A 24,775-nucleotide genomic window follows, 5' to 3' on the forward strand; every position below is an offset into this window, starting at 1 on the left:
GGCGCAGCAGGCCTGGGGTCAACACTACGATGTACACAGTCTGTATGCCCACGCCATGGCCATGAGAACCGATGAGTAAGTGTATTCGTTAAATACGCACACATTCACAGAAACAGACACACACGCACACACGCCTAAATACACGCACGCATGGACGCATGCACGCACGCAGGTTCGCACGCTCACATCCTCACACGCACACACGCACACATGCACGCACGCGCGCGCGTTCACACACACACACACACACACACACACACACACACACACACACACACACACACACACACACACACACACACTCTCTCTCTCTCTCTATCACACTCTCTCTCTCCCTCTCTCTCTCAGTCTCTCAGTCTCTCTCTCTCTCTCTCTCTCTCATATTTGACCTTCATCTTTGCTAGGGTGTTGAAGCGAGTGTTTCCAGGGAAACGACCTTGGACAATGACACGCTCTAACTTCGCCGGTACCGGTCACTACGCAACCAAGTGGATGGGAGACAACCGCTCCTGGTGGTCTCAGATGCATCTCTCCATCATTGGTAGGTACTCACCTTAATGGTCCCAGATGCATCTCTCCATCATTGTTAGGTACTCACCTTAATGGTCCCAGGTGCATCTCTCCATCATTGGTAGGTACTCACCTTAATGGTCTCAGATGCATCTATCCATCATTGTTAGGTACTCACCTTAATGGTCCCAGATGCATCTCTCCGTCATGTTTTTTACCTCAAGTGTCGTCGTCGTCGTCGTTCTTGTTATTAGTGCTGCTGCTGCTGCAGTAGTAGTAGTAGTAGTAGTAGTTTTTGTTGTTGCTGTTGTTGTTGTAATTTCTGACGTTGGTATTGAAGTTGTTGTTGCTTTTGTAGTGCTGGTTGTTGAAGTTATGCCATGTTTAATTCCCCTTTATCTTTTTGCTTTTACCAGGAATCATGGAATACAGCCTGTTTGGTTTTTCCTTTGTAAGTACACCTGACTGCCTTGTTGTTACAAACATGCGTATGCTTTCGGCGCACGTATACACCATGAAGACACAGGGTCAGCTACCCCAAATACATAAATTAAACATAATTATATTCATCCAGGCTTAATTTTAACTCCCGTACTGAAAACCTACCCAATGCAACTTCGTTTGGTGTAACAGTAATTATCAATCCCAACACCATTATTTGAAATTTTGTGACAGATACTGGTCATTGAGTATGACTTTTCATTTGAAACACCGGCACGGTTGGCCTAGTGGTAAGGCGTCCGCCCCGTGATCGGGAGGTCGTGGGTTCGAACCCCGGCCGGGTCATACCTAAGACTTTAAAATTGGCAATCTAGTGGCTGCTCCGCCTGGCGTCTGGCATTATGGGGTTAGTGCTAGGACTGGTTGGTCCGGTGTCAGAATAATGTGACTGGGTGAGACGTGAAGCCTGTGCTGCGACTTCTGTCTTGTGTGTGGCGCACGTTATATGTCAAAGCAGCACCGCCCTGATATGGCCCTTCGTGGTCGGCTGGGCGTTAAGCAAACAAACAAACAAAAATTCATTTGAAACTCTGACAAAAGATTACACTTGTAATTACAACATGTTACACTTGTATTGTTACCTAGAATGTTACCTATATGCAAATGTTTGCTGGTTTTTTTTTCATTGGACCATAATTTATAGTGCATGTATTTCAAGATATTTGCTCTTTGTAGAACGGCGCAGATATTTGCGGGTTCTGGCGGGAGACAACGTATGAAATGTGCTTACGATGGCACCAGCTAGGAGCCTTCTACCCCTTCGCCAGGAACCATAACGCTAAAGGTCCTGGTGAAACTACAGATTTTAAGGTATTTTTATGACATTTGAGGGAGTGTGGGGGAGGGGGGAGGGTTGATGTGGTTTGGGTTGGTGGAGGGATTGGTAAGGGGGGACAGGGAGAGGGAGACACGTGTGTGTGTGTGAATGTGTGTGTGTGTGTGTGTGTGTGTGTGTGTGTGTGTGTGTGTGTGTGTGTGTGTGTGTGTGTGTGTGTGTGTGTGTGTGTTAACTTGACTAATCGTTTAACTTTGGTGGTTTAAACGGGTAATTTCTCTTTTCTTTTTTCCATTTTGTCGTCTGTTCTGCTTTATTGCTTTTTCTGACTTACTGACTGCCTCACATAATACTTTATTTTTTATTTATTTATTTTTTTTTTTATGTACAACATTTTGATTCATTTTCAATTTTCTCTGAACAATGTTCAAACACATCTCATCTTTGAACGTCATAATGTTCAAACACATTAGTGACCAGCAAAAGAAATAACCTACTTTCTAAGACAATTAAACTCAAAATCACTGAGGATATACGATAACTAAAAAAACCCCAGAAAAACATGGGATGAAGCCTCACATAATACTAGCTTACTCACTCACTCACTTACCTTCTCCATCCATCTTTTTGGTTTTCTTTCTTTCTGTCTTTCGTTCCTTGTTTCGTTCCTTGTTTCTTCCTTTCTGTCTTTCTTTCTTTCTTTCTTGCTGTCTGTTTTTCTTTCTTTCTTTCTTGCTGTCTGTTTTTCTTTCTTTCTTTCTTGCTGTCTGTTTTTCTTTCTTTCTTCCTTCCTTTCTGTCTTTCTTTCTTTCTTGCTGTCTGTCTTTCTTTCTTTCTTTCTTGCTGTCTGTTTTTCTTTCTTTCTTGCTGTCTGTCTTTCTTTCTTCCTTTCTGTCTTTCTTTCTGTCTGTCTGTCTGTCTTTCTGTCTTTCTTCCTTTCTGTCTTTCTTTCTTTCTTGCTGTCTGTCTTTCTTTCTGTCTGTCTGTCTTTCTGTCTTTCTTTCTTCCTTTCTGTCTTTCTTTCTGTCTGTCTGTCTGTCTTTCTGTCTTTCTTTCTGTCTTTCTTTCTTTCTGTCTTTCTTTCTGTCTTTCTGTCTTTCTGTCTTTATTTCTTTCTTCCTTTCTGTCTTTCTTTCTGTCTTTCTGTCTTTCGTCCGTAACTTGAATTCCCCAAGAGATTAACTTTGCTTCTTTCACAGCACCAAGATCCCGGGGCCTTTGATCAGCGGTTCATTGACATCGTGAAACAGCCCCTGATGACACGATATCGCCTTCTGCCATACCTCTACACACTTCTCTACAAGGCGCACCTGGAGGGAGACACTGTCATGAGGCCGCTCATGTTCGAGTGAGTTCCAATAAAACAAAGGAATTAAGTTTCACTAACTGTTAAGGGTTTCTAAGTTGCTTACTGCAAATTATCCCGACGTCACATTTTTAGTCAAGACGTGTCACCATCACAAAGTGCTTAATCGTCCGATTCATTCTGTCGCTGGCTGTGTAAAGGCATGTAAAGCTCATATCTCTTCTTTTACTACAGGTAGGAATTTTGCTAAACACCGTATGTACCCCAAATCCAAGCTACACACCAAATTTTAGCTCAAAATTCCTCTTGGTGACAATTACAGTTTTCAGTCTCGTGTATATATATAATAATTATGGTGCAATAGACGAATTCCGAGGAGAAAAAACACGAACTGTCGTGTTTGTATGTGTTGTGAAAGAGTGAGTGCCCTTGCTTTTTCGGGGACAAATAATTGACACGTGGTTCCTGTACACGTGTTACAGACACGGCCCTCGCTCGCTAGTGACTGGCCTATAATGTCACGTGTACAGGAACCACGTGTCGAATATTTGTCGTCGAACAAAAAGGGTACTCACTCTTTCTAAATCCAAACAAACTCGATAGAGTTATTTTCGAACGTGATCAATTCTTTCCATCCTGTGTCTGATTTCTGGTCTATCCATCCTGTATCTGATTTCTGGTCTTTCCATCCTGTATCTGATTTCTGTTCTTTCCATCCTGTATCTGATTTCTGGTCTTTCCATCCTGAATCTGATTTCTGGTCTTTCCATCCTGTATCTGATTTCTGGTCTATCCATCCTGAATCTGATTTCTGGTCTGTCCATCCTGTATCTGATTTCTGGTCTTTCCATCCTGAATCTGATTTCTGGTCTGTCCATCCTGTATCTGATTTCTGGTCTTTCCATCCTGTATCTGATTTCTGGTCTTTCCATCCTGTATCTGATTTCTGGTCTATCCATCCTGAATCTGATTTCTGGTCTTTCCATCCTGTATCTGATTTCTGGTCTTTCCATCCTGTATCTGATTTCTGGTCTATCCATCCTGAATCTGATTTCTGTTCTTTCCATCCTGTATCTGATTTCTGGTCTTTCCATTCTGTATCTGATTTCTGGTCTGTCCATCCTGTATCTGATTTCTGGTCTTTCCATCCTGAATCTGATTTCTGGTCTTTCCATCCTGTATCTGATTTCTGGTCTTTCCATTCTGTATCTGATTTCTGGTCTGTCCATCCTGTATCTGATTTCTGGTCTATCCATCCTGAATCTGATTTCTGTTCTTTCCATCCTGTATCTGATTTCTGGTCTTTCCATTCTGTATCTGATTTCTGGTCTTTCCATCCTGTATCTGATTTCTGGTCTTTCCATCCTGTATCTGATTTCTGGTCTTTCCATCCTGTATCTGATTTCTGGTCTTTCCATCCTGTATCTGATTTCTGGTCTATCCATCCTGTATCTGATTTCTGTTCTTTCCATCCTGTATCTGATTTCTGGTCTTTCCATCCTGTATCTGATTTCTGGTCTTTCCATTCTGTATCTGATTTCTGGTCTTTCCATCCTGTGTCTGATTTCTTGTCTTTTTCTCCACCAGTTTCCCAGCTGACCTGAAAGCCAGAGATGTTGACCGACAGTTTCTGCTGGGGTCAGCGCTGCTCATTTCGCCTGTGCTGGAACCGGTCAGTGGTCAGAATTATAAAGTCATGCAGTACATGCATGCACAGTTGTTCAGGGGCAGCCTTTTCATTGCACATAATTATGCTTGTTGTGAGAGAGAAAGATGTTCATGTGTCGTTTAAGCCGCCTTTTTGTCTTAGTACCAGACCCACTGGTACGCTCGAGTTTTGAATGGTGGTAGCTGATCTTCAAAACGGAATGAGAGTTTCCTTCATACAAAAACAAACAGACATACAAACACAGACACACACACACGAACCAACAACAACAACAACAACAACAACAACAACAACAACAACAACAACAACAAGCAAACAAACATACAGAAGAGTTGGATTTTTTTTTGTCTGACTTTTTTAATTTTGCATGTTGACATTGGTGTCAGTTACGAGATCAATTCACCAACAACAAAAAGATTCCAACTCTGCACAGAAAGAAGTCGTTGAGTTTTGGTATTTGTTCAAGTTGAAGTATACTATAGCGCTCTTATACGTGCGTCCTTTGTAAAAGCATGGATAGGTCTGCGATGGCCAAACTGATGTGATACCTTATAAGGAATCATTTTACCTTTAACTGTTGATATACACACTGCTTAATTCAAATAAAAATGTAATCCTCCTTCCATTTTTTGCATGTTTGCCAACTTCTGATTTTTCCCTAATGATGTTTTGTAAAGGGTAGACTTGTCGGGATGTGTAATCTACATTCATCAAAGTTGTCAATTAATAAGTGTTTTCATTGTATTACTTTTATTATTAGTGTTGTTGTTGTTGTCTTACAGAATGTGACCAATGTGGAGGCTTACTTCCCAAAGGCCAGATGGTATGAGTACAACACGGTAGGTCTGCCACACACTGAGAGAGAGAGAGAGAGAGAGAGAGAGAGAGAGAGAGAGAGAGAGAGAGAGAGAGAGAGAGAGAGAGAGAGAGAGAGAGAGAGAGAGAGAGAGAGAGAGAGAGAGAGAGAGAGAGAGAGAGAGAGAGCATTTGCTTGTATTTGTGTGTCTGGGTTTATTTTGAGAAACAAACTTTTTCAAAGACAGCGGGAGGAGACAAAATGTGCAAATAAAAACGTATACAAAGAAACCTCTTGTTATTTATTTTTCGTTTGAAAAAAATGTATGTACAGACAGAAATGTAAAACTGGATCGGTAGTTCAAAACATGATTTATAAATAGCGATTGGCTGGTTGTAGGGAGAGGAAGTGACGTCAGTGGGACAAACCAACAACCTGTACACCCCTCTGGAAAAGTTCAACTTGCACTTACGTGGAGGTCACGTGATTCCCTGGCAGACACCTGCGCTTACCACGTATGAAAGGTAAGCATGAACATTAGAAGGAAGAGACTATGTTTCTCGTCATGTCCATATCACATTTTTGCTTTGCTTCTTTGGTCCTTAAAGGCTGACATAGTCCTATTTAATTAGTTTAATTACTTCCAGGGCTTTTCTCATCGTTGCGGGGATGTATAAATTAAGCTTCCTGCAAAGTTTTAGGTTTGAAGTCCTTACCAATTACGAGAAATAATTAATTCTTTATTGCATTGTTTAGCAACAGTTCTCCAGGACTTGGGCTAATTTTAGACCGTTGACGTCACTTCGTGACGTTTCGTAAACCAAAGATGGCGTTTGAGACTGTTCTGTTTACATTCGACACTATCAACACCACTTTGCAATACTGAAATAATTTTTTCTGTGTTCGAAAGCTACAGCCAATCGTTATTATATCCCCTTAGGTACAGTTTTATAACATTATTGGCACATGTAAACAATATGTGATTTATGAACGCTACGAATATGGCAGCCTTTAATCGTTGATATATGATTGTCCTGATGTCAGAAGTGCACTTCGCCATAGTTATCTGACCTCGGATTCGCTTAATTATATCAGTACTAGTCTTATTTTGACAAACATACCAATTTCCGTTAGTTGTCTACGCAAAGCTTAACCTGCACGCAAACATGTTACATTTCAGGAGGTCAATATGATGGACCTTATGTTCATAACATGGGCGGGGATATAGCTCAGTCGGTAGCGCGCTGGATTTGTATTCAGTTGGCCGCTGTCAGCGCGAGTTCGATCCCAGGTTCGGCGGAAATTTATTTCACAGAGTCAACTTTGTGTGCAGACTCTCTTCGGTGTCCGAACCACCCCCCGTGTATACTACATTGGGTGTGCACGTTAAAGATCCCACGATTGACAAAAGGGTCTTTCCTGGCAAAATTGCTTAGGCACAGTTAATAATTGTCTACCATACCCGTGTGACTTGGAATAAGGCCGTGAAAGGTAAATATGCGCCGACATGGCTGCAATCTACTGGCCGTATAAAATTTCATCTCACACGGCATCACTGCAGAGCGCCTAGAACTGTACCCACGGAATATGCGCGATATAAGCCTCATTGATTAACATCCGACTAGTTCGGTCTCTGTTTTCCCAATCATGTCTGTGTCTGTGTATTTGTATATTTGTATCCATGTAAGGCTTGCGACGTTTCTGGAAATATTTGACACTGTGTGGGGTTTTTTTCAGCCGAAAGAAGGACATGGGCTTGATAGTCGCGCTTGATGAAAACTGGAAAGCCCAGGGTGAACTGTTTTTAGACGATGGAGAGTCGGATGGTCAGTACTGAGATGGTTTTGTTTTAAACTATGCACTGTGGTAATGATTGTGTGCGCGTATGCGTGCGTGCGTGTGTGTGCGTGTTTGTGTGTGTGTGTGTGTGTGTGTGTGTGTGTGTGTGTGTGTGTGTGTGTATGTATGTATGTATGTATGTATGTGTGTGTGTGTGTGTGTGTGTCTGTGTGTGTGTGTGCTTGTGCATAGAGAGGGAATGTGTGCAAGAGTGTGTGTGTGTGTGTGTGTGTGTGTGTGTGTGTGTGTGTGTGTGTGTGTGTGTGTGTGTGTGTGTGTGTGTGTGAGTGTGTGTGTGTGTGTGTGTTTGTTAAGAAACAACTTTCCGCTGCGTTTGTGTGTAATTTTGTTATTTTTGGGGTAAGCAATTTGACAGTGTTATGTCAAAGATTTTTTTGCCTTTTTTCAGTCAATGACACGTCCTACTCTACAATATCTTTTCAAATGGAGAAGGTTAGTAACATTTTGTTGATATGCAAATACAGAAAAGTACACGCATGCACAATACACGATTACGCAAAAAAGCAAGCACGTACACAAACATACACACACACACACACACACTCTCTCTCTCTCTCTCTCTCTCTCCCCCCCCCCATCTCTCTCTCGCTCTACCTCTCTCTCTCTTTCTCTGTAGCTCTCTCTCTTTCTCTCTCTCTTTCTCTCTAGCTCTCTCTCTCTCTTTCTCTCTCTCTTTCTCTCTCTCTCTCTCTCCCTTTCTCTGTGCCTTTCTCTCTCTCTCTCTCTCTCTCTCTCTCTCTCTCTCTCTCTCTCTCTCTCTCTCTCTCTCTCTCTCTCTCTCTCTCTCTCTCTCTCTCTCTCTCTCTCTCTCTCTCTCTCAGGCAATTACTTGCGTTCACTGCATCTGATTTATTTTTATTCTTTTTGAAGTTATCTAATTAAACATTCTGATGAAGAATATATTTCATACTTTGAAAAAGTGTTAACAATTTTTAAACTGCTTTGTGCTTTTGATTTTGTACAACTTTTTTTTTTATCGATTTATCGTTTGGGTGATCCAAATTGGTACCGCCCTTAAATACACGTCTTGGGATATGCATCACTTATGCCATAACCCTGTATGTTTTGATGTCACCATTCGCACAAATACACGTACGTACACAGACCAGAATACAAGAACATAAAGAAAACAAGAAATTCCTCCGAGGTAGGAAAAACACCCCCGTCCTTACCATTCTCACTGCCACCAACTGAGAAGGTTATTTCTCTTTGACCATTAATATGTGCCTCTATAAGTCCTTGTAGAATCTTAATCCACCAATAACTCCCTAACCGTGTGTTTGACTGGTCCCAATTTTTGTAAGGACCGTCTCAGGAATGTATAGAACCTGTTCACCAAGTTTGGTGACGATCGGTCCGTTCATTCTTGAGATCTATATGCGAACACAAACACACAAACACATCGACCGAATCCTATACACACCCCTATACCGGGGGTGTAAATACAGTACATGACCACTTTGTTTTCTGATTTGTGAGTGCAAACAGAAAACGTCCTTTGCCTTGTCACACACAACAATTGAATAAGTTAACATAGCAGGGCCGGACCCAGGGGGGGGGGGGGGGGGGTTCCAGGGGTTCCGGAACCCCACCCCTGGAAAAAGCATGTACCTTGCCTTGAGTGTTTTTTTGTTTTGTTTTGTTTTTTTAAATAAATTTTGTGTGTGTCTCTAACAAATTTTATTCAATGTGAAATCCGATGAGAAAAAGGTACCCCCCCCCCCCACCTTCGCTGATTTGCCCCCCCAAAAAGGAGGAACCCCCCCCCCCCCCTTACAACTCATTTGGTCCGGCCCTGCATAGTGAAAATGGAACTACATAACAATTTGTGTTTTTTTTCTCTCCTGTATCAATCAGTGAGTGAACTGGTGTTAACATAATGTCGTTCACAATACAGTTTTATATATTTTTTTAAATACACCAAAATAAAAATGAAATTTAAAAACATCCACATTTTCCTGCAGGCTGGTGAAATGAAAATAATTCCCAAGAAAATAGACTACAGCCCATCAGAACCTCTGCAGTTTGAGACAATCGAAATCTACGGTCTTTCCGCCTTACCCCAATCAGTGTTTGTGGATGGTGTTCTTCATTCGCAACAGAACATCAGATATTTTAACAAGGTATGGGCACGTTTATAGAACCCGTTGTTTTATCATTTTAAATTTTAATTTTTCTAATTATTTTGTTATTCATTTATTAGCTATTTATTTATTTTTATGATTTTATTGATATATTTCTTATTTATTGAATTATTTATTGAATAATTTATTTACTCATTTATTTATACATTGGTTTATCTATTTATTAAGTTGTTTGTTTATTTGTGTTGTGTTCATTATTTGTAAAAAAAATGCATTTGTCATATATATATTTTCGTAATATATTTACTTATTTATGTACCTTTTTAAAAAATTAATTAATTCATTTTTTTTATTTATTCATTTTTTTAAATTTTAGTTATTTATCGTTTTATTATTTCTTTTACTCATCCATCTGTTTATTCATTAATGTAAGTACTCAATTGTTGTGATAGTTGTGATACATGTAGTTGTTGTATTTGTTGTTGTTGAACATTCAGCACATGCTGCATACATACTTTTCTAAAAGCCTCATTGATTTACACGAGCGAGTAGAGATGAGAGCTACGAATAATATGTTCCTACTTGATTTACTAGTGGCTACAGAAGAGTTGGATCACACTATTTCTCCCTGCTTTTATGTTCTTCAGGTGGTTCAAATCATCGGTCTGCAATGGTCAGTGTTGGGAAGCCACAATATTACTTGGAGCGTGTACTGAACACACGTACAGGCTGTATCACTCGCCTGAATGGTACAGCACAATATCCCAGTGTATTTACACATGTTGAGTTTTGTAAGAAATGATCTGTTGCCCTGTGGTTTCTGCTTCATACTAAATAGTTGGTCCATATTTTAGATTTACATGTCAAATGACATGTTTGTGTGTGTGTGTGTGTGTGTGTGTGTGTGTATGTGTGTGTGTGTGTGTGTGTGTGTGCGTGTGTGTGTGTGTGTGTGTGTGTGTGTGATAGTTGTTTACATTGATGGGTTTTAATGTTGTTGTGTGTTCATTGACAGGCAAAATGTCATTTCTCATTTTGAGCTGATAAAGTCTTATTACATGGTATCGTATTGTATTGTATAATATCGTATTGTATTGTATTGTATCGTATCGTATCGTATCGTATCGTATCGTATCGTATCTCATCATATTGTATTGTATTGTATTATATTGTATTGTATTGTATTGTATTGCATGTTATCGTGTCGAATCGTATCTCACCGTATTGTATGGTATCGTATTGTATCGTATCGTATTTTATAGTCTTTTATTGTTTTGAATTGTATTGTATTGTATTGTATTGTATTGCATTGCATTGCATTGCATTGCATTGCATTGCATTGCATTGCATTGCATGTTATCGTATCGTATCTCACCGTATTGTACGGAATCGTATTGTATCGTATCGTATTTTATGGCCTTGTATTTTAAATTGTTTTGTGTTGTGTTGTGTTGTATTGTATTGCACCACATTGTATTGTATTGTATTGTAATTGTATTGTATTGCATTGCATTGCATTGCATTGCATTGCATTGCAGTGTAGTGTAGTGTAGTGTAGTGTAGTGTATTGTATTGCATTGTAGTGTAGTGTTGTGTAGTTTAGTGCAGTGTATTGTAGTGTAGTGTAGTGTAGTGTAGTGTAGTGTAGTGCAGTGTAATGAAGTGTATTGTATTGTATTGTAGTGTAGTGTAGTGTAGTGTAGTGCAGTGTAATGAAGTGTATTGTATTGTATTGTATTGTATTGTAGTGTAGTGTAGTGTAGTGTAGTGTAGTGTAGTGTAGTGTAGTGTAGTGTACCTTACTTCTCATGTTACGACAGATCTGTCCAGTCGTGTACATGCACGAGATAAGAGCATCCGACCCCTCACACGCACATGGAAAGATGAACAGCCTAGCTGCTTTCTATGGCTATGCCGAGTGGGATTTTTCTAAACAATTAATCTCGTGATTGACACCTGTATTAATCTGAGAAAAAAATCATGACAAATTCCAGTCCACACAAGAAGTAGCCCGGCTGTTGTTTTTTGTATGTGTTCAAATAAAAGGATTCTTTTATTTCATGTAGCAGCCTGTGAAGATTTGCGGAGTTGCACACAAATGCCATATATAAGCATTTATAAATGAATGTGCAATGGAAGAAGCGAGAAGGAAAATTCGCTTACATTCTCATGGCAATTTACAGAAACGTTTTCCCTCTGCAAAGGGATATACTGACGACATGAAGCAAAGACGTATATAGTTCTCATGTGTTTGATTTTAGTGTCTGATACACATTTTTTTTTATTGCAATGCCTTGCTCGTTTGAAAACATGATGTTTGTAATCGATGGTTGTCATTAATAAATGAATGAATAAATAGATCATTCAATTGAGCAATCAATTAATTGATAGCTACGTACATTTATTTCCAATGTAGTTGTGGATAAAACGTTGTCATCTCATCTAACCTTTAACGGTGAGTGCAGTTTCTCACAAGGAAAGGTAGGAAATGTTTTCGTTTATGCCTACCGCGTGTACAATAAATGACCGACTGGTTGCATGAATGCAGAGACAGAGAGAGAGAGAGAGAGAGAGAGAGAGAGAGAGAGAGAGAGAGAGAGAGAGAGTGAGTGAGGTAGTGGCGCAGTGGAATTGGTGCATATGTGTGAGTGTGCACGTTTAGAGAGAGAGAGAGAGAGAGAGAGAGAGAGAATTGAACTTTATTTTTCGAGGGAGGTAGAATAAGCAATACAAACATGCTTTTTCCCATCCGGCCCTTGAGAGAGAGAGAATTGACTTGAATTGAACTTTATTTAACAAGGATTAAGATTTAAGGCTACGCCTTTTCTTACAATCTGTCCTTGGGAGTATTGTATTGTCTCTAGAGAGACAGAGAGAGAGAGAGAGACAGGGGGAGGGCAGAGACAGAGAGAGAAAGAGAGTTTTAAGAAATAGAAAGACAGATACAAGATACAAGAAGTTTTATTGTCCTCATCAATACAAGGAAATTTGGCATGTGTGTGGCAAGACATAATACACTGATACATAGACATTTACAAAACACAACTGAAGTTCAATATCAGCACACCCTTACGCAACATACCCACTACTTCAGACACACAGGCTACATGTGCCCCTCGGACTTACGCAACCCACAATTCACCCAGAGAGAGAGAGCGGGGGAGAGAGAGAGAGACAGTTGCCTAGAGAGTTTAGTGCTTTATTTTTTTAACCATCTGTAATCAGTCTGTAACTGTACGTGAGTATAGTTCTAATTGATAGTTTTGAGGCCCGCTTGTATGGATGATGATTCCCAGAGCTTTAATTAGTATCTAATGCTGAACCATAATTATTTCCGTGTTGGCAGAAATATATTTACTGATAATGTTTGTGAAATCTTTGCACGTTTGTGTCTTTGAAATTGCATATCTTACACTGAATTAGCAGTAAAACAGAAGTTTACAATACCGTCGTCTTTGTGTTCTGGATGGTTAGTGCTTCTTTGCCTGTCTGTTTCTGTCTGTCTGTCTGTCTGTCTGTCTGTCTGTCTGACTCTCTTTGTCTGTCTGTCTGCCTGCCTGCATGTCTGTCTCTCTCTCTCTCTCTCTCTCTCTCTCTCTCTCTCTCTCTCTCTCTCTCTCTCTCTCTCTCTCTCTCTCTCTCTCTCTCTGGGTCTTGAATGTATATTTTGTGATTATGTGCATGCGCGCTGACGATGATAATCTTCCGTGCTAATCCACTATGATTTATTTCATGCGCCTGTGAAACGGCCTGCCTTTCTATGTATAGTTTCACTGTACTCTTTCCTCGGTACACTTGTAATTTTCCTTCAAAGGTCATGGGCATTACTGCTACAGGAAACTACCTTCCTTGGTGAATTTCTTTCGAGAACATACACATTGAAATGACCGAAACGAAAACACTGTGAGGCTCCGGCCAGGGGTTTTTTTTGCGATTTTCCTGCACACCTAAAGACGATACATTTTCTTAAATCCATTAAAGTGTAGCAGGAGGGCAGTATCACTAGCGTAGAGTTGCGGGCCCTTGGTTACCCCCACCCCCACTCCCCATTCTCTTTGCCAGAGGCTGGGCCGTATAAAAAGGGGTCACGGCTGCTATACCGGCAGTCGGCGCTGAATAAGTGCTTGCTCTCTTTCCCTCGTCTTTTTCTCTCCCTTTCTTACACGCTGCACAAGTGTGTACTATGTCTCTGTTTGACAGAAGTATTCGGCAGTCCGGTACTGAACAAGTACCGACTCTTTAGCTGTCCTCAGTTATGTAGAACTTTAGTTTTTTTTGTCTTCTGTTGTGAACGTCCTGTGTTGTGCAGTGTATTTTAATGCACGTATGTTACATGTCATATACGGCTGAAAAGCCTTAAGTTGTTGAGTGTTACGTTTGTAGTGTTTTACTGCTGCAAAGCAGTGTATTGTAATGCACGTGTGTTGCATGTCATACTCGGCTGAAAGGCCTTGAGTTGTTATGTTTGTACTGTTGCACTGCTGCAGAAGCAGTGTATTGTAATGCACGTGTGTTATATGTCATACACGGCTGAAAAGCCTTAAGTTGTTGAGTGTTACGGTTGTAGTGTTTTACTGCTGCAAAGCAGTGTATTGTAATGCACGTGTGTTGCATGTCATACTCGGCTGAAAGGCCTTGAGTTGTTATGTTTGTAGTGGTCTACTGCTGCAAAGCAGTGTATTGTGATGCACGTGTGTTGTATGTCATACTCGGCTGAAAGGTCTTGAGTTGTTATGTTCGTATTGTTGTTGTTCATGTACGTTATACGTTATGCTCGGCTGAAAAGCCCTGCAATGTTATGTTAGATTAAGGGGTTGTTCGTTCGTTTGCTCTGTGCTGCAAAAGCTCAGGCTGTTTTGTGTGCGTAGTTAACAGTCTTGTACTGTAGAGTACAAGCATAGGTGATTACCTTAGTTGACTAACATGCTTAATAGTACTGAAAAGTACTGCACTCGGGTAACAAAGATAGGTAGGTAGGCTAAGACTAACCGATAGGTAATTAATCGTAGGCGGGTAGTTAAGGTTAGGTAAGGACTAGGGTTTACCAATATTTGTATCATGATGCATTGTTTGACTCTGTTTTGTCCTGCGTATCGTGATATCTAAAGGAATTAATAAAACCATGTAATTGTTTTCCTTCGTTTTAGTCCATAAAGTAGTAAAGGTGTGAGCGTGAGCGTGCGTTGCGTCGGCGACTGGATGCAAGTGGGTGAGCCTGATTTCATGTTGTATGTCGTATGTAAAAACCTCTCTCTCTCACCTTAACTTTTGTTGTTGTTGTGTAATCCATGTAAAAGCTGTACGTGATGAAAACATTCACACATAACGCACATACATTCTAGTGGTCCAGTAGAGAAAAACACACAAGGTTTCCTCTGAACACCGAGGTCGGTCAGCGGGTGTAGTGACACTAAGTTTAGATTGAACACAACGCGAGGTATACATTTTCACACACCGCATATTTTAGGACCAGAGATACTGACATCTCTCCTCGGTAATCTTCAGCCTCCCCTTGCAACCTAAAATGTAGGATACGGACACGAAACAAGTCCGGTTACAAAAGTGGTGCCGTGACCTCAGGATTTCGTTTGTGTTTAGATGTCGGAGTTAGCGTGACACTAGAATTTCGCAGGAGCGTTTTCATTACGTACAGTTGTGTGTTGTGTGTTCTTGTAAGTTTGCAAGATGGGTGCTGTTTTAGGCTTTCTTAGGGTGTTGGTACCAAGTTGGTTGGCACAGAACAGTAGAGTTCCAAGGCAAATGAACAGAAGAGAGTCTAGACGTAGAAGCAATGTTTCCAATGTTCCTGGTGAAAGCAGTAGTGACGATGGCGAGTCACAGTTCAGCAGTTGTAACAGTCGTTGTTTCAGAAACAGGTCTAATGGTGGTCCTGGTAGGAATAGATCCAGTGGAGGTCCACAAACTAGCAACAGGACGTTTGCTCATAGCACATTTCTGAATAACAGTTCCTTGCGCAGGAAAGAACGGTTTCCAGATGTGTTTACAGGCACAAAGGGGGACTTGAAAGATTGGATTTGCCATTTTGAAACTTGCGCAAAGTGGAATGACTGGGACTACTCGGAAAGGGGTGTAAACCTAGCTATGTCATTGAGGGGAAATGCCCAACAGGTGCTAGGAGAGCTTAGTGTGGAAGAGCTAGAGGACTTTGATGCCATCAAAACAGCTCTAGAGAGAAGATTTGATCCTGCTGAAAAGGAAAATCTCCGCCGCGTGGAGTTCAGGTCTAGGTTTAAGAAGAAGGAGGAGAGTGTGACTGAGTATGGATTTGCTTTGAATCGCATTGCGTCCAGTGCCTACCCTAGAATGCCTTTGGAGGCTAGGGAGACGATTGTGATTGACCAGTTTGTCGGTGGTCTTCCTTCCAAAGATCTGAGGAGACATGTTCAGTTTAACCACCCTTCATCCATTCATAAGGCGATAGCACTAGCCAGTGAGTTTGAGTCTTTTGATGGAAGGTTTGAGGGAAGAAAACCAGAAAACCCAGAGAAGGAAGCTGCTACTAGCGTCAGAAGCATCAGTGAGCACAATCCAGGAGAAAGCGAGTTACTGAAAGCCTTTACGACTCTCAGTGATAAGGTAGCTGCGACTCTGGAAAAACTCTCACAATCTGGTAATGGAACAGGAGGAAACAGAAACAGGAACAGCTCAGTGGTGTGTTACACTTGTGGGGTCAAAGGTCACTACTCTAGACAGTGTACGAAGTTGGACAACAGAAACGAAAGGCCAGCTAAAGAAAACGCGCCAGGCAAACAGGGAAACTGAACGGGGCTGGGTCTGTCTCTTCAGTGACAGACTCAGCCGAAGGACAAATTACAGGTGATGATAGATACGCGATTAGAAAGGGCGCACCGCGGTCATGCGTACTATCCAGGACAGGATGTTTGGTAGCGTCAGTGAAAATTTATGGGGGAGACGCGGTTGACTTTCTGGTAGACAGTGGTTCTGCTGCCACAGTCATTAGTACTTCAGTCTTTGAGAAAGCAAGAGGCAAGCATTCTACACTTCGGAAAAGTAAGTTGAATCTTTGTACTGCTAGTGGCGAGGGTTTGAAAATTCGGGGTGAAGTGACTCTAGACTTGGGGATAGGTGACAAAAGTTTTTCCCATAGTGTCGTTGTTGGGGACATAGGCAACTGTGAGGGCATACTGGGAACAGATTTCATGCAGAAACATTCGTGTCTGCTAGACTTGGCACAGGGAACTTTGAAGATAGGAGAAGAGACAGTTCAGCTGAAGAGGGAAGTGACTGACACATGCGCGAGAGTGCAGGTGCGTGACACTGTCGTAGTGCCAGCTAGGTCTGAAGCTTTCGTGAGAAGTTTCCTTGTTCAGTCCAGGTTTAAAGAAAAAGCTGATGGATTGTTAGAAGGCGTAGACAGTTTCAAGAGTGAAACAAAGCTTGAAGTTCCCAGATGTTTGGTACAAGTCAGTAAAGACGAGGTGTTTGTTCCTGTCACCAACTTGTCTGATAAAGAAGTTATTATCAAAGCAGACGTTGTCATTGCCACTGTAGAAACTGCCGTTCCTTTGAATTCATTGTCACAAGAAAGTGAGGAGAAAGACAAGATTCATTCCGACCAGCTTCCTAGCTACCTTGAAAGTTTGGTGACTAACGTGTCTCCAGGTGTCGATGAAGACACAAGAAAGGGATTGAGGGATACTCTGATTGAGTTTCAGGATGTTTTTATGAGTCCCAATGGTCAGCTTGGTAGGACAAAGAAGGTCCGACACACAATTGATACGGAAGACAGTAGACCTGTGAAGTTACCTCCTAGGCGTCTGCCTATAGCTCAAAAGGAAGTTGTTGACAGAGAGCTAGAGAAGATGCTAAAAGAAGATGTCATAGAGCCTAGTGACAGCCCATGGGCGGCCAATGTTGTTTTGGTTAGAAAGAAAGATGGGTCTGTCAGGTTCTGTGTCGATTACAGGAAACTGAATGAACGCACAAGGAAGGATGCTTACCCTCTACCCCACATTGGGGATTCGCTTGACGCTTTGTCTGGGTCGCGCTGGTTCTCAACGCTAGACTTAGCGCAAGGTTTCTTTCAGGTAGAAATGGATGAGAAAGACAAGCATAAGACTGCGTTTGCAACGCACAAGGGACTCTATCAGTTCAAAGTTATGCTGTTCGGACTTTGCAACAGTCCTGCGACATTCGAGAGGCTTATGGAGTTAGTCCTCAGTGGTCTTTTGTTTGAGAGGTGTCTTGTCTACATTGATGATGTCATTTGTCTAGGAAAAACAGACGATGGGGCACTTCAAAATCTCAGAATGGTGCTGCAGAAATTCAGAGATGCGAATCTCAAGCTTAAACCATCAAAGTGTCTGTTGTTCCAAGACGAATGTACCTTCCTAGGGCATACTGTAAAACGTCATGGGACGACTTGCGAGAAATCGAAAGTCGAAGCAGTGGCGAGTTGGCCTGTGCCGACTTGCGTCACAGACGTTCGTTCGTTCTTAGGAACTACTTCGTACTATAGAAAGTACATTTCCGGCTTTGCTGAAATAGCTGGTCCATTGACAAATTTGACGAGAAAGAATCAGAAGTTCGTGTGGTGCGAAAAGTGTCAAAAGGCTTTTGATAGACTGAAAGAGGCACTTGTCTCTGCTCCTGTCTTAGCATACCCTACTAGGGAGGGCAAGTTTGTGCTTGATACTGATGCTAGCGCGACTGCGATTGGCGCAGTATTGTCGCAAGTACAAGATGGGGAGGAAAAAGTCATTGCTTATGCAAGTAGTGCCTTGCCTAAGTCTAGGCAGAACTATTGTACAACGTACAGGGAGCTGTACGCTGTAGTGAAGTTTGTGAAGTATTTCTCTCACTACCTTTGGGGAAGGCCGTTTTTAGTTCGTAGCGACCACAGTTCACTTAAATGGTTAAAGAACTTTAAGCAGCCTGAGGGGATTGTAGCTAGGTGGATAGCTACTTTGGACACCTATGATTTCCAAATAGAGCACAGAAAAGGTGTTGCGCATGGGAATGCTGATGGGTTGTCGAGAATCCCAAGGAGGTGTTGTCAGAGAGAAGAGTGCAGTCAGTGCTGCCAGAAACAAGTTAGAGTAGTGACACGCGCGCAGGCGTGTGGCCAAGACTTAGCAGACAGGGGTGTAGCTAGCGGTTCGCAGAGAAACTCTGGCTCGCGTGGAAGCGAGAAAGTCCCGTGTGTTGACACCGAGGTCGCTGGTCAAGGTGATACTACTGAGAGGGAGGGAGGTGTATTGGTCAGGGGAGATAAGGAGGTACAGAGTAATTCTGCTTCGTCGAGCTACGGAGAAACTCCCAAATCTTTTCGGTCCTCTACATTTATTCCCGGAGTACAGAGAGACAGTAATGGTACGTCCCTAGTGGATAGGGAGAGGGAGGAACGAGGTGGCATTCAGACAGGGACCGAACCCGAGAGCGTGGGTTTTAGTGGGTCTGATAGTGTTCCTGGGGTACCTAAGTCTGGTCACTGTAATAGTAACTGGTTTTCTGTCTGGTCTCATGAGGAGTTAATGGAACTTCAACAGGGAGATTCAGTGACAAGCACTTTACTGACTCTGAAAGGGAGGGGAGACAAACCCTTAAAAACTGAAGTTTCACAGTACAGCTCTGCTATCAGAACGCTAATAGCCCAGTGGGATAAGCTGAGGGTAGTAGATGGGTTGTTGTACGTTGTGTCCGAGAAAAGTCTTACAAAGGAAGAAACATTTCTGTTAGTAGCTCCAGCCGAAGTTAAACAGAAAGTGTTGATAATGTCGCATGACGATAGGTCAGCTGGTCACCTTGGTCGTGACAGAACACTAGCGAACGTGAAGCGTCATGTGTACTGGCCAGGTATGGCAGACGATGTCGCCAGGTGGTGCAGACAGTGTGACATGTGTGCAAGAAGGAAGCCAGGCCCAGGCAGGGCTAAGCTTCCAATGCAACACGTAAATGTGGGGATGCCTTTAGAAAGGGTTGCTATTGACATTCTGGGTCCTTTGCCTATGTCTCATGATGGTTTTGAGTACATAATGGTAGTTGAGGATTACTACACCAAGTATGCAGAAGCATACTGCCTGGTTGATCATACAGCTCAGACTGTAGGGGATAAACTTCTGACAGAATTCATCTGTAGATTTGGTGTCCCGTTGGCAATTCATACTGATCAAGGGAGGGAGTTTGAATCTCATTTGTTTCAACACCTGTGCAATGTACTAGGTGCAGGTAAGACCAGAACTACTCCTTACCACCCACAAAGCGATGGGATGGTCGAGAGACAGAATCGTACAATACAGCAGATGCTGTCAGCTTATGTAAATGAGCAACGAGATGACTGGAGCGATCACTTAGACTTGATCATGATGGCCTACAGGGCGTCTGTTCATCAATCCACTCAGTGCACACCCAACCTTGTTATGTTCGGTAGAGAGATCAATCTCCCCTTAACAGTAGAGTTAGGTGTTTTCCCTATGAGCGACAGGCCACAGTGTCCTGTAGAATACGTGGAGTGGGTGAGAAACACACTGGAGAAAGTTTTCCGCTTCGTACGAGAGAACTCAGAGGCCAGTGTGCGTAAACAGAAGCATTACCATGATCAGGGCTGTAAACAAAGGGACGTAGAACCAGGGACGTGGGTCTGGAGATGGTATCCCCCGAGGGCAAAACAAAAACTTGGTCTAGGATGGACGGGGCCATTCAAAGTAATAGAAAAGGTGGGAGAGAGCGCTGTGAAGATCAAGGGGGGTGGTAAACTGTTGATTATTCATATCAACGACACCAAGCCTTATGAGGGGAGGGACCTACAAGACAGTGAGACTGAGACTGAGAGTGAAGATGGAGAAATTAACTTAGTGTCTGAGGGGGAGACTGAGGATGACGGTGGGGATGTGTGGGGTAGAGAAAGTGAAGTTCCTGTGAACACCAGGGTGGGAAGAAAGATCAGACCCCCTAACAGATATTCTCCCTCATAATCATCCCCATTGATCATCATCATATCACCCCCATCTCGTTAATCATTTCCAGTGGCTGAGATCGTGATCGAAGACCAGGAGTTAAGCTGCCGGAGCTTCCGGAGAAAGGAGTGCTGTCCTGAGTGCGGGGACTGGCTACGCAACAGGAGCCAACTAAAACGCCACAAGCGGAGGCACCACGGGGGTACTGCTGAGCTGAAAAAGCCCAGTAGTTGCCATCCTACCAGTGCTGCCCGAGCCCAAGTCCCGCCCAGCAAGACGCCGGAAGCTCCGAGCAACACGGCCCCACTGACCTGCGCCGACTACGGCCTCCAGGAGCTCCTCGAGGAGTTCGGTAAGGCTGTAGAGCCAGCTGAGTGCTAGCCAGCCAGGTCTGGAACCCACCATGGCTCAGTCATCTTTACCATCATCAACAGGCTAGGGTGCAGTCGAAGGCTCTTTTGACGGCCCTATGTCATCATTTCTACGAACTTCAGCAGGCTAGGGTGCGGTCGAAGGCTCTTTTGACGGCCCTATATCTTAATTATACAATAATAGGATCACTGAGTCATCTGCGTCTTCCATCGATCCCTGCCCACTGAGAAATTACTACAGACTTCATTTCTCTGAAATATCATTTTTACCTTTATTTTGTGATTCGTCATGTACGAATCTGGATTGAAAAGCACAACTTGGTTGTGTGGCTTCATTGGTGCTGTTGGACTTGAACTAACATATTTTTGTTGATGACATTTTTTTTGTGTGTGTATACATGCATTTGGAATGCTTCAATGAACAGGAGGTATGCATTTCTGTATGTACACGTAATCTGTGTACATGTTTTACACGGTTTGACTCTTGTTGTTATTTCATGTGTATGCTTTTGCTAATGCTTCATTTATCTTGATGATTGTTTGGAATTGCACTGATTTTCTTGATTGATTGATTGACGATTATCTGAGTTTGATGACTTTTAATTGGATTTCTCTGAATGTATTTCATGTTTTGTTATTTTTTTTCTTTTTGACTAATGTGACAGGCACATTAGGTCTAAGGAGGGGGGAGTGTAGCAGGAGGGCAGTATCACTAGCGTAGAGTTGCGGGCCCTTGGTTACCCCCACCCCCACTCCCCATTCTCTTTGCCAGAGGCTGGGCCGTATAAAAAGGGGACACGGCTGCTATGCCGGCAGTCAGCGCTGAATAAGTGCTTGCTCTCTTTCCCTCGTCTTTTTCTCTCTCTTTCTTACACGCTGCACAAGTGTGTACTATGTCTCTGTTTGACAGAAGTATTCTGTAGTCCGGTACTGAACAAGTACCGACTCTTTAGCTGTCCTCAGTTATGTAGAACTTTAGTGTTTTTGTCTTCTGTTGTGAACGTCCTGTGTTGTGCAGTGTATTTTAATGCACGTATGTTACATGTCATACACGGCTGAAAAGCCTTAAGTTGTTGAGTGTTTGTAGTGTTCTACTGCTGCAAAGCAGTGTATTGTGATGCACGTGTGTTACACAGGGTTCATACGCTCCTTGAATCTCCTTGAATCTCCTTGAATTTTCAACCCCCCTTTTCAAGGACCTTGAATCTCCTTGAATTTGGAGAAAATGGTCATTCTTGTGTTTAACCTCCTTGAACCTCCTTGAATTCTGAAGTGCAGGCAAAAAAAAAAAAGTTAATATTAAAGTTTTTCAGCAATTTATATCGATTGTGTGCGTGTTGTGTGCAAGTCGTGTGTCGTCTGCCATCGTGCGAAGGGAAGTTGAAACCGATTACTTCCCCTTCATCTGGGTAGCTTTTAGCGCCATTTCTGAAGAAGCAGTGTGTCGATTCATTGTGACAGCGTTTCAAGCCATCGCCGGTCGAAAATCGTAGTCATGCCGGGTGGAAAGTGCTTTTAAAAATTTTTTAATTTAAAAAAGTAAATAAATGTTTTTGTTTTACTTTACGTTTCTGGTTTGAGCTTTGAATGCATGGTTGATGAAAGTTTTTCCACGTGTACACCTATGCAATTTGACCTCCTTGAACTCCTTGAATACTCCTTGAAAACTCCTTGAATACTCCTTGAATTTCACTGTCAGGTGTCTGTATGAACCCTGTACATGTCATACTCGGCTGAAAGGCCTTGAGTTGTTATGTTTGTACTGTTGCACTGCTGCAGAAGCAGTGTATTGTAATGCACGTGTGTTATATGTCATACACGGCTGAAAAGCCTTAAGTTGTTGAGTGTTACGGTTGTAGTGTTTTACTGCTGCAAAGCAGTGTATTGTAATGCACGTGTGTTGCATGTCATACTCGGCTGAAAGGCCTTGAGTTGTTATGTTTGTAGTGGTCTACTGCTGCAAAGCAGTGTATTGTGATGCACGTGTGTTGTATGTCACACTCGGCTGAAAGGTCTTGAGTTGTTATGTTCGTATTGTTGTTGTGCACGTACGTTATACGTTATGCTCGGCTGAAAAGCCCTGCAATGTTATGTTAGATTAAGGGGTTGTTCGTTCGTTTGCTCTGTGCTGCAAAAGCTCAGGCTGTTTTGTGTGCGTAGTTAACAGTCTTGTACTGTAGAGTACAAGCATAGGTGATTACCTTAGTTGACTAACATGCTTAATAGTACTGAAAAGTACTGCACTCGGGTAACAAAGATAGGTAGGTAGGCTAAGACTAACCGATAGGTAATTAATCGTAGGCGGGTAGTTAAGGTTAGGTAAGGACTAGGGTTTATCAATATTTGTATTATGATGCATTGTTTGACTCTGTTTTGTCCTGCGTATCGTGATATCTAAAGGAATTAATAAAACCATGTAATTGTTTTCCTTCGTTTTAGTCCATAAAGTAGTAAAGGTGTGAGCGTGAGCGTGCGTTGCGTCGGCGACTGGATGCAAGTGGGTGAGCCTGATTTCATGTTGTATGTCGTATGTAAAAACCTCTCTCTCTCACCTTAACTTTTGTTGTTGTTGTGTAATCCATGTAAAAGCTGTACGTGATGAAAACATTCACACATAACGCACATACATTCTAGTGGTCCAGTAGAGAAAAACACACAAGGTTTCCTCTGAACACCGAGGTCGGTCAGCGGGTGTAGTGACACTAAGTTTAGATTGAACACAACGCGAGGTATACATTTTCACACACCGCATATTTTAGGACCAGAGATACTGACATCTCTCCTCGGTAATCTTCAGCCTCCCCTTGCAACCTAAAATGTAGGATACGGACACGAAACAAGTCCGGTTACAAAAGCTTAAGGAAAATGACCGGTTGAATACCGTGGCAACAATAGAATTAACAGTGCCAGGCGTCTTGTGTGTTGAATACCGTGGCAACAATAGAATTAACAGTGCCAGACGTCTTGTGTGTTGAATACCGTGGCAACAATAGAATTAACAGTGCCAGGCGTCTTGTGTGTTGAATACCGTGGCAACAATAGAATTAACAGTGCCAGGCGTCTTGTGTGTTGAATACCGTGGCAACAATAGAATTAACAGTGCCAGGCGTCTTGTGTGTTGAATACCGTGGCAACAATAGAATTAACAGTGCCAGGCGTCTTGTGTGTTGAATACCGTGGCAACAATAGAATTAACAGTGCCAGACGTCTTGTGTGTTGAATACCGTGGCAACAATAGAATTAACAGTGCCAGGCGTCTTGTGTGTTGAATACCGTGGCAACAATAGAATTAACAGTGCCAGGCGTCTTGTGTGTTGAATACCGTGGCAACAATAGAATTAACAGTGCCAGGCGTCTTGTGTGTTGAATACCGTGGCAACAATAGAATTAACAGTGCCAGGCGTCTTGTGTGTTGAATACCGTGGCAACAATAGAATTAACAGTGCCAGGCGTCTTGTGTGTTGAATACCGTGGCAACAATAGAATTAACAGTGCCAGGCGTCTTGTGTGTTGAATACCGTGGCAACAATAGAATTAACAGTGCCAGGCGTCTTGTGTGTTGAATACCGTGGCAACAATAGAATTAACAGTGCCAGGCGTCTTGTGTGTTGAATACCGTGGCAACAATAGAATTAACAGTGCCAGGCGTCTTGTGTGTTGAATACCGTGGCAACAATAGAATTAACAGTGCCAGACGTCTTGTGTGTTGAATACCGTGGCAACAATAGAATTAACAGTGCCAGGCGTCTTGTGTGTTGAATACCGTGGCAACAATAGAATTAACAGTGCCAGACGTCTTGTGTGTTGAATACCGTGGCAACAATAGAATTAACAGTGCCAGACGTCTTGTGTGTTGAATACCGTGGCAACAATAGAATTAACAGTGCCAGGCGTCTTGTGTGTTGAATACCGTGGCAACAATAGAATTAACAGTGCCAGGCGTCTTGTGTGTTGAATACCGTGGCA

General features: G+C 42.4%; 1 protein-coding gene across 1 annotated transcript in view; it reads left to right on the plus strand.

Moving 5' to 3' along the window:
- LOC138957830 (sucrase-isomaltase, intestinal-like) overlaps positions 1-10,561 on the plus strand; it is a gene marked incomplete at its 5' end in the record, with an annotated part of 17,179 nt that extends 6,618 nt beyond the window's left edge. The window contains 12 exon segments of the mRNA XM_070328880.1: positions 1-75; positions 405-541; positions 927-961; positions 1,687-1,821; positions 2,986-3,134; positions 4,680-4,764; positions 5,544-5,600; positions 5,957-6,081; positions 7,295-7,383; positions 7,806-7,849; positions 9,382-9,540; positions 10,149-10,561. The exon segment at positions 1-75 is cut by the window's left edge and continues 55 nt beyond it. Coding sequence (XP_070184981.1) covers positions 1-75; positions 405-541; positions 927-961; positions 1,687-1,821; positions 2,986-3,134; positions 4,680-4,764; positions 5,544-5,600; positions 5,957-6,081; positions 7,295-7,383; positions 7,806-7,849; positions 9,382-9,540; positions 10,149-10,217 — 1,159 coding nt within the window.
- Positions 10,562-24,775: the final 14,214 nt, after the last annotated feature.

This window comes from Littorina saxatilis, unplaced genomic scaffold (genome assembly GCF_037325665.1).
Source record: "Littorina saxatilis isolate snail1 unplaced genomic scaffold, US_GU_Lsax_2.0 scaffold_799, whole genome shotgun sequence".
Lineage (NCBI taxonomy): Eukaryota > Metazoa > Mollusca > Gastropoda > Littorinimorpha > Littorinidae > Littorina > Littorina saxatilis.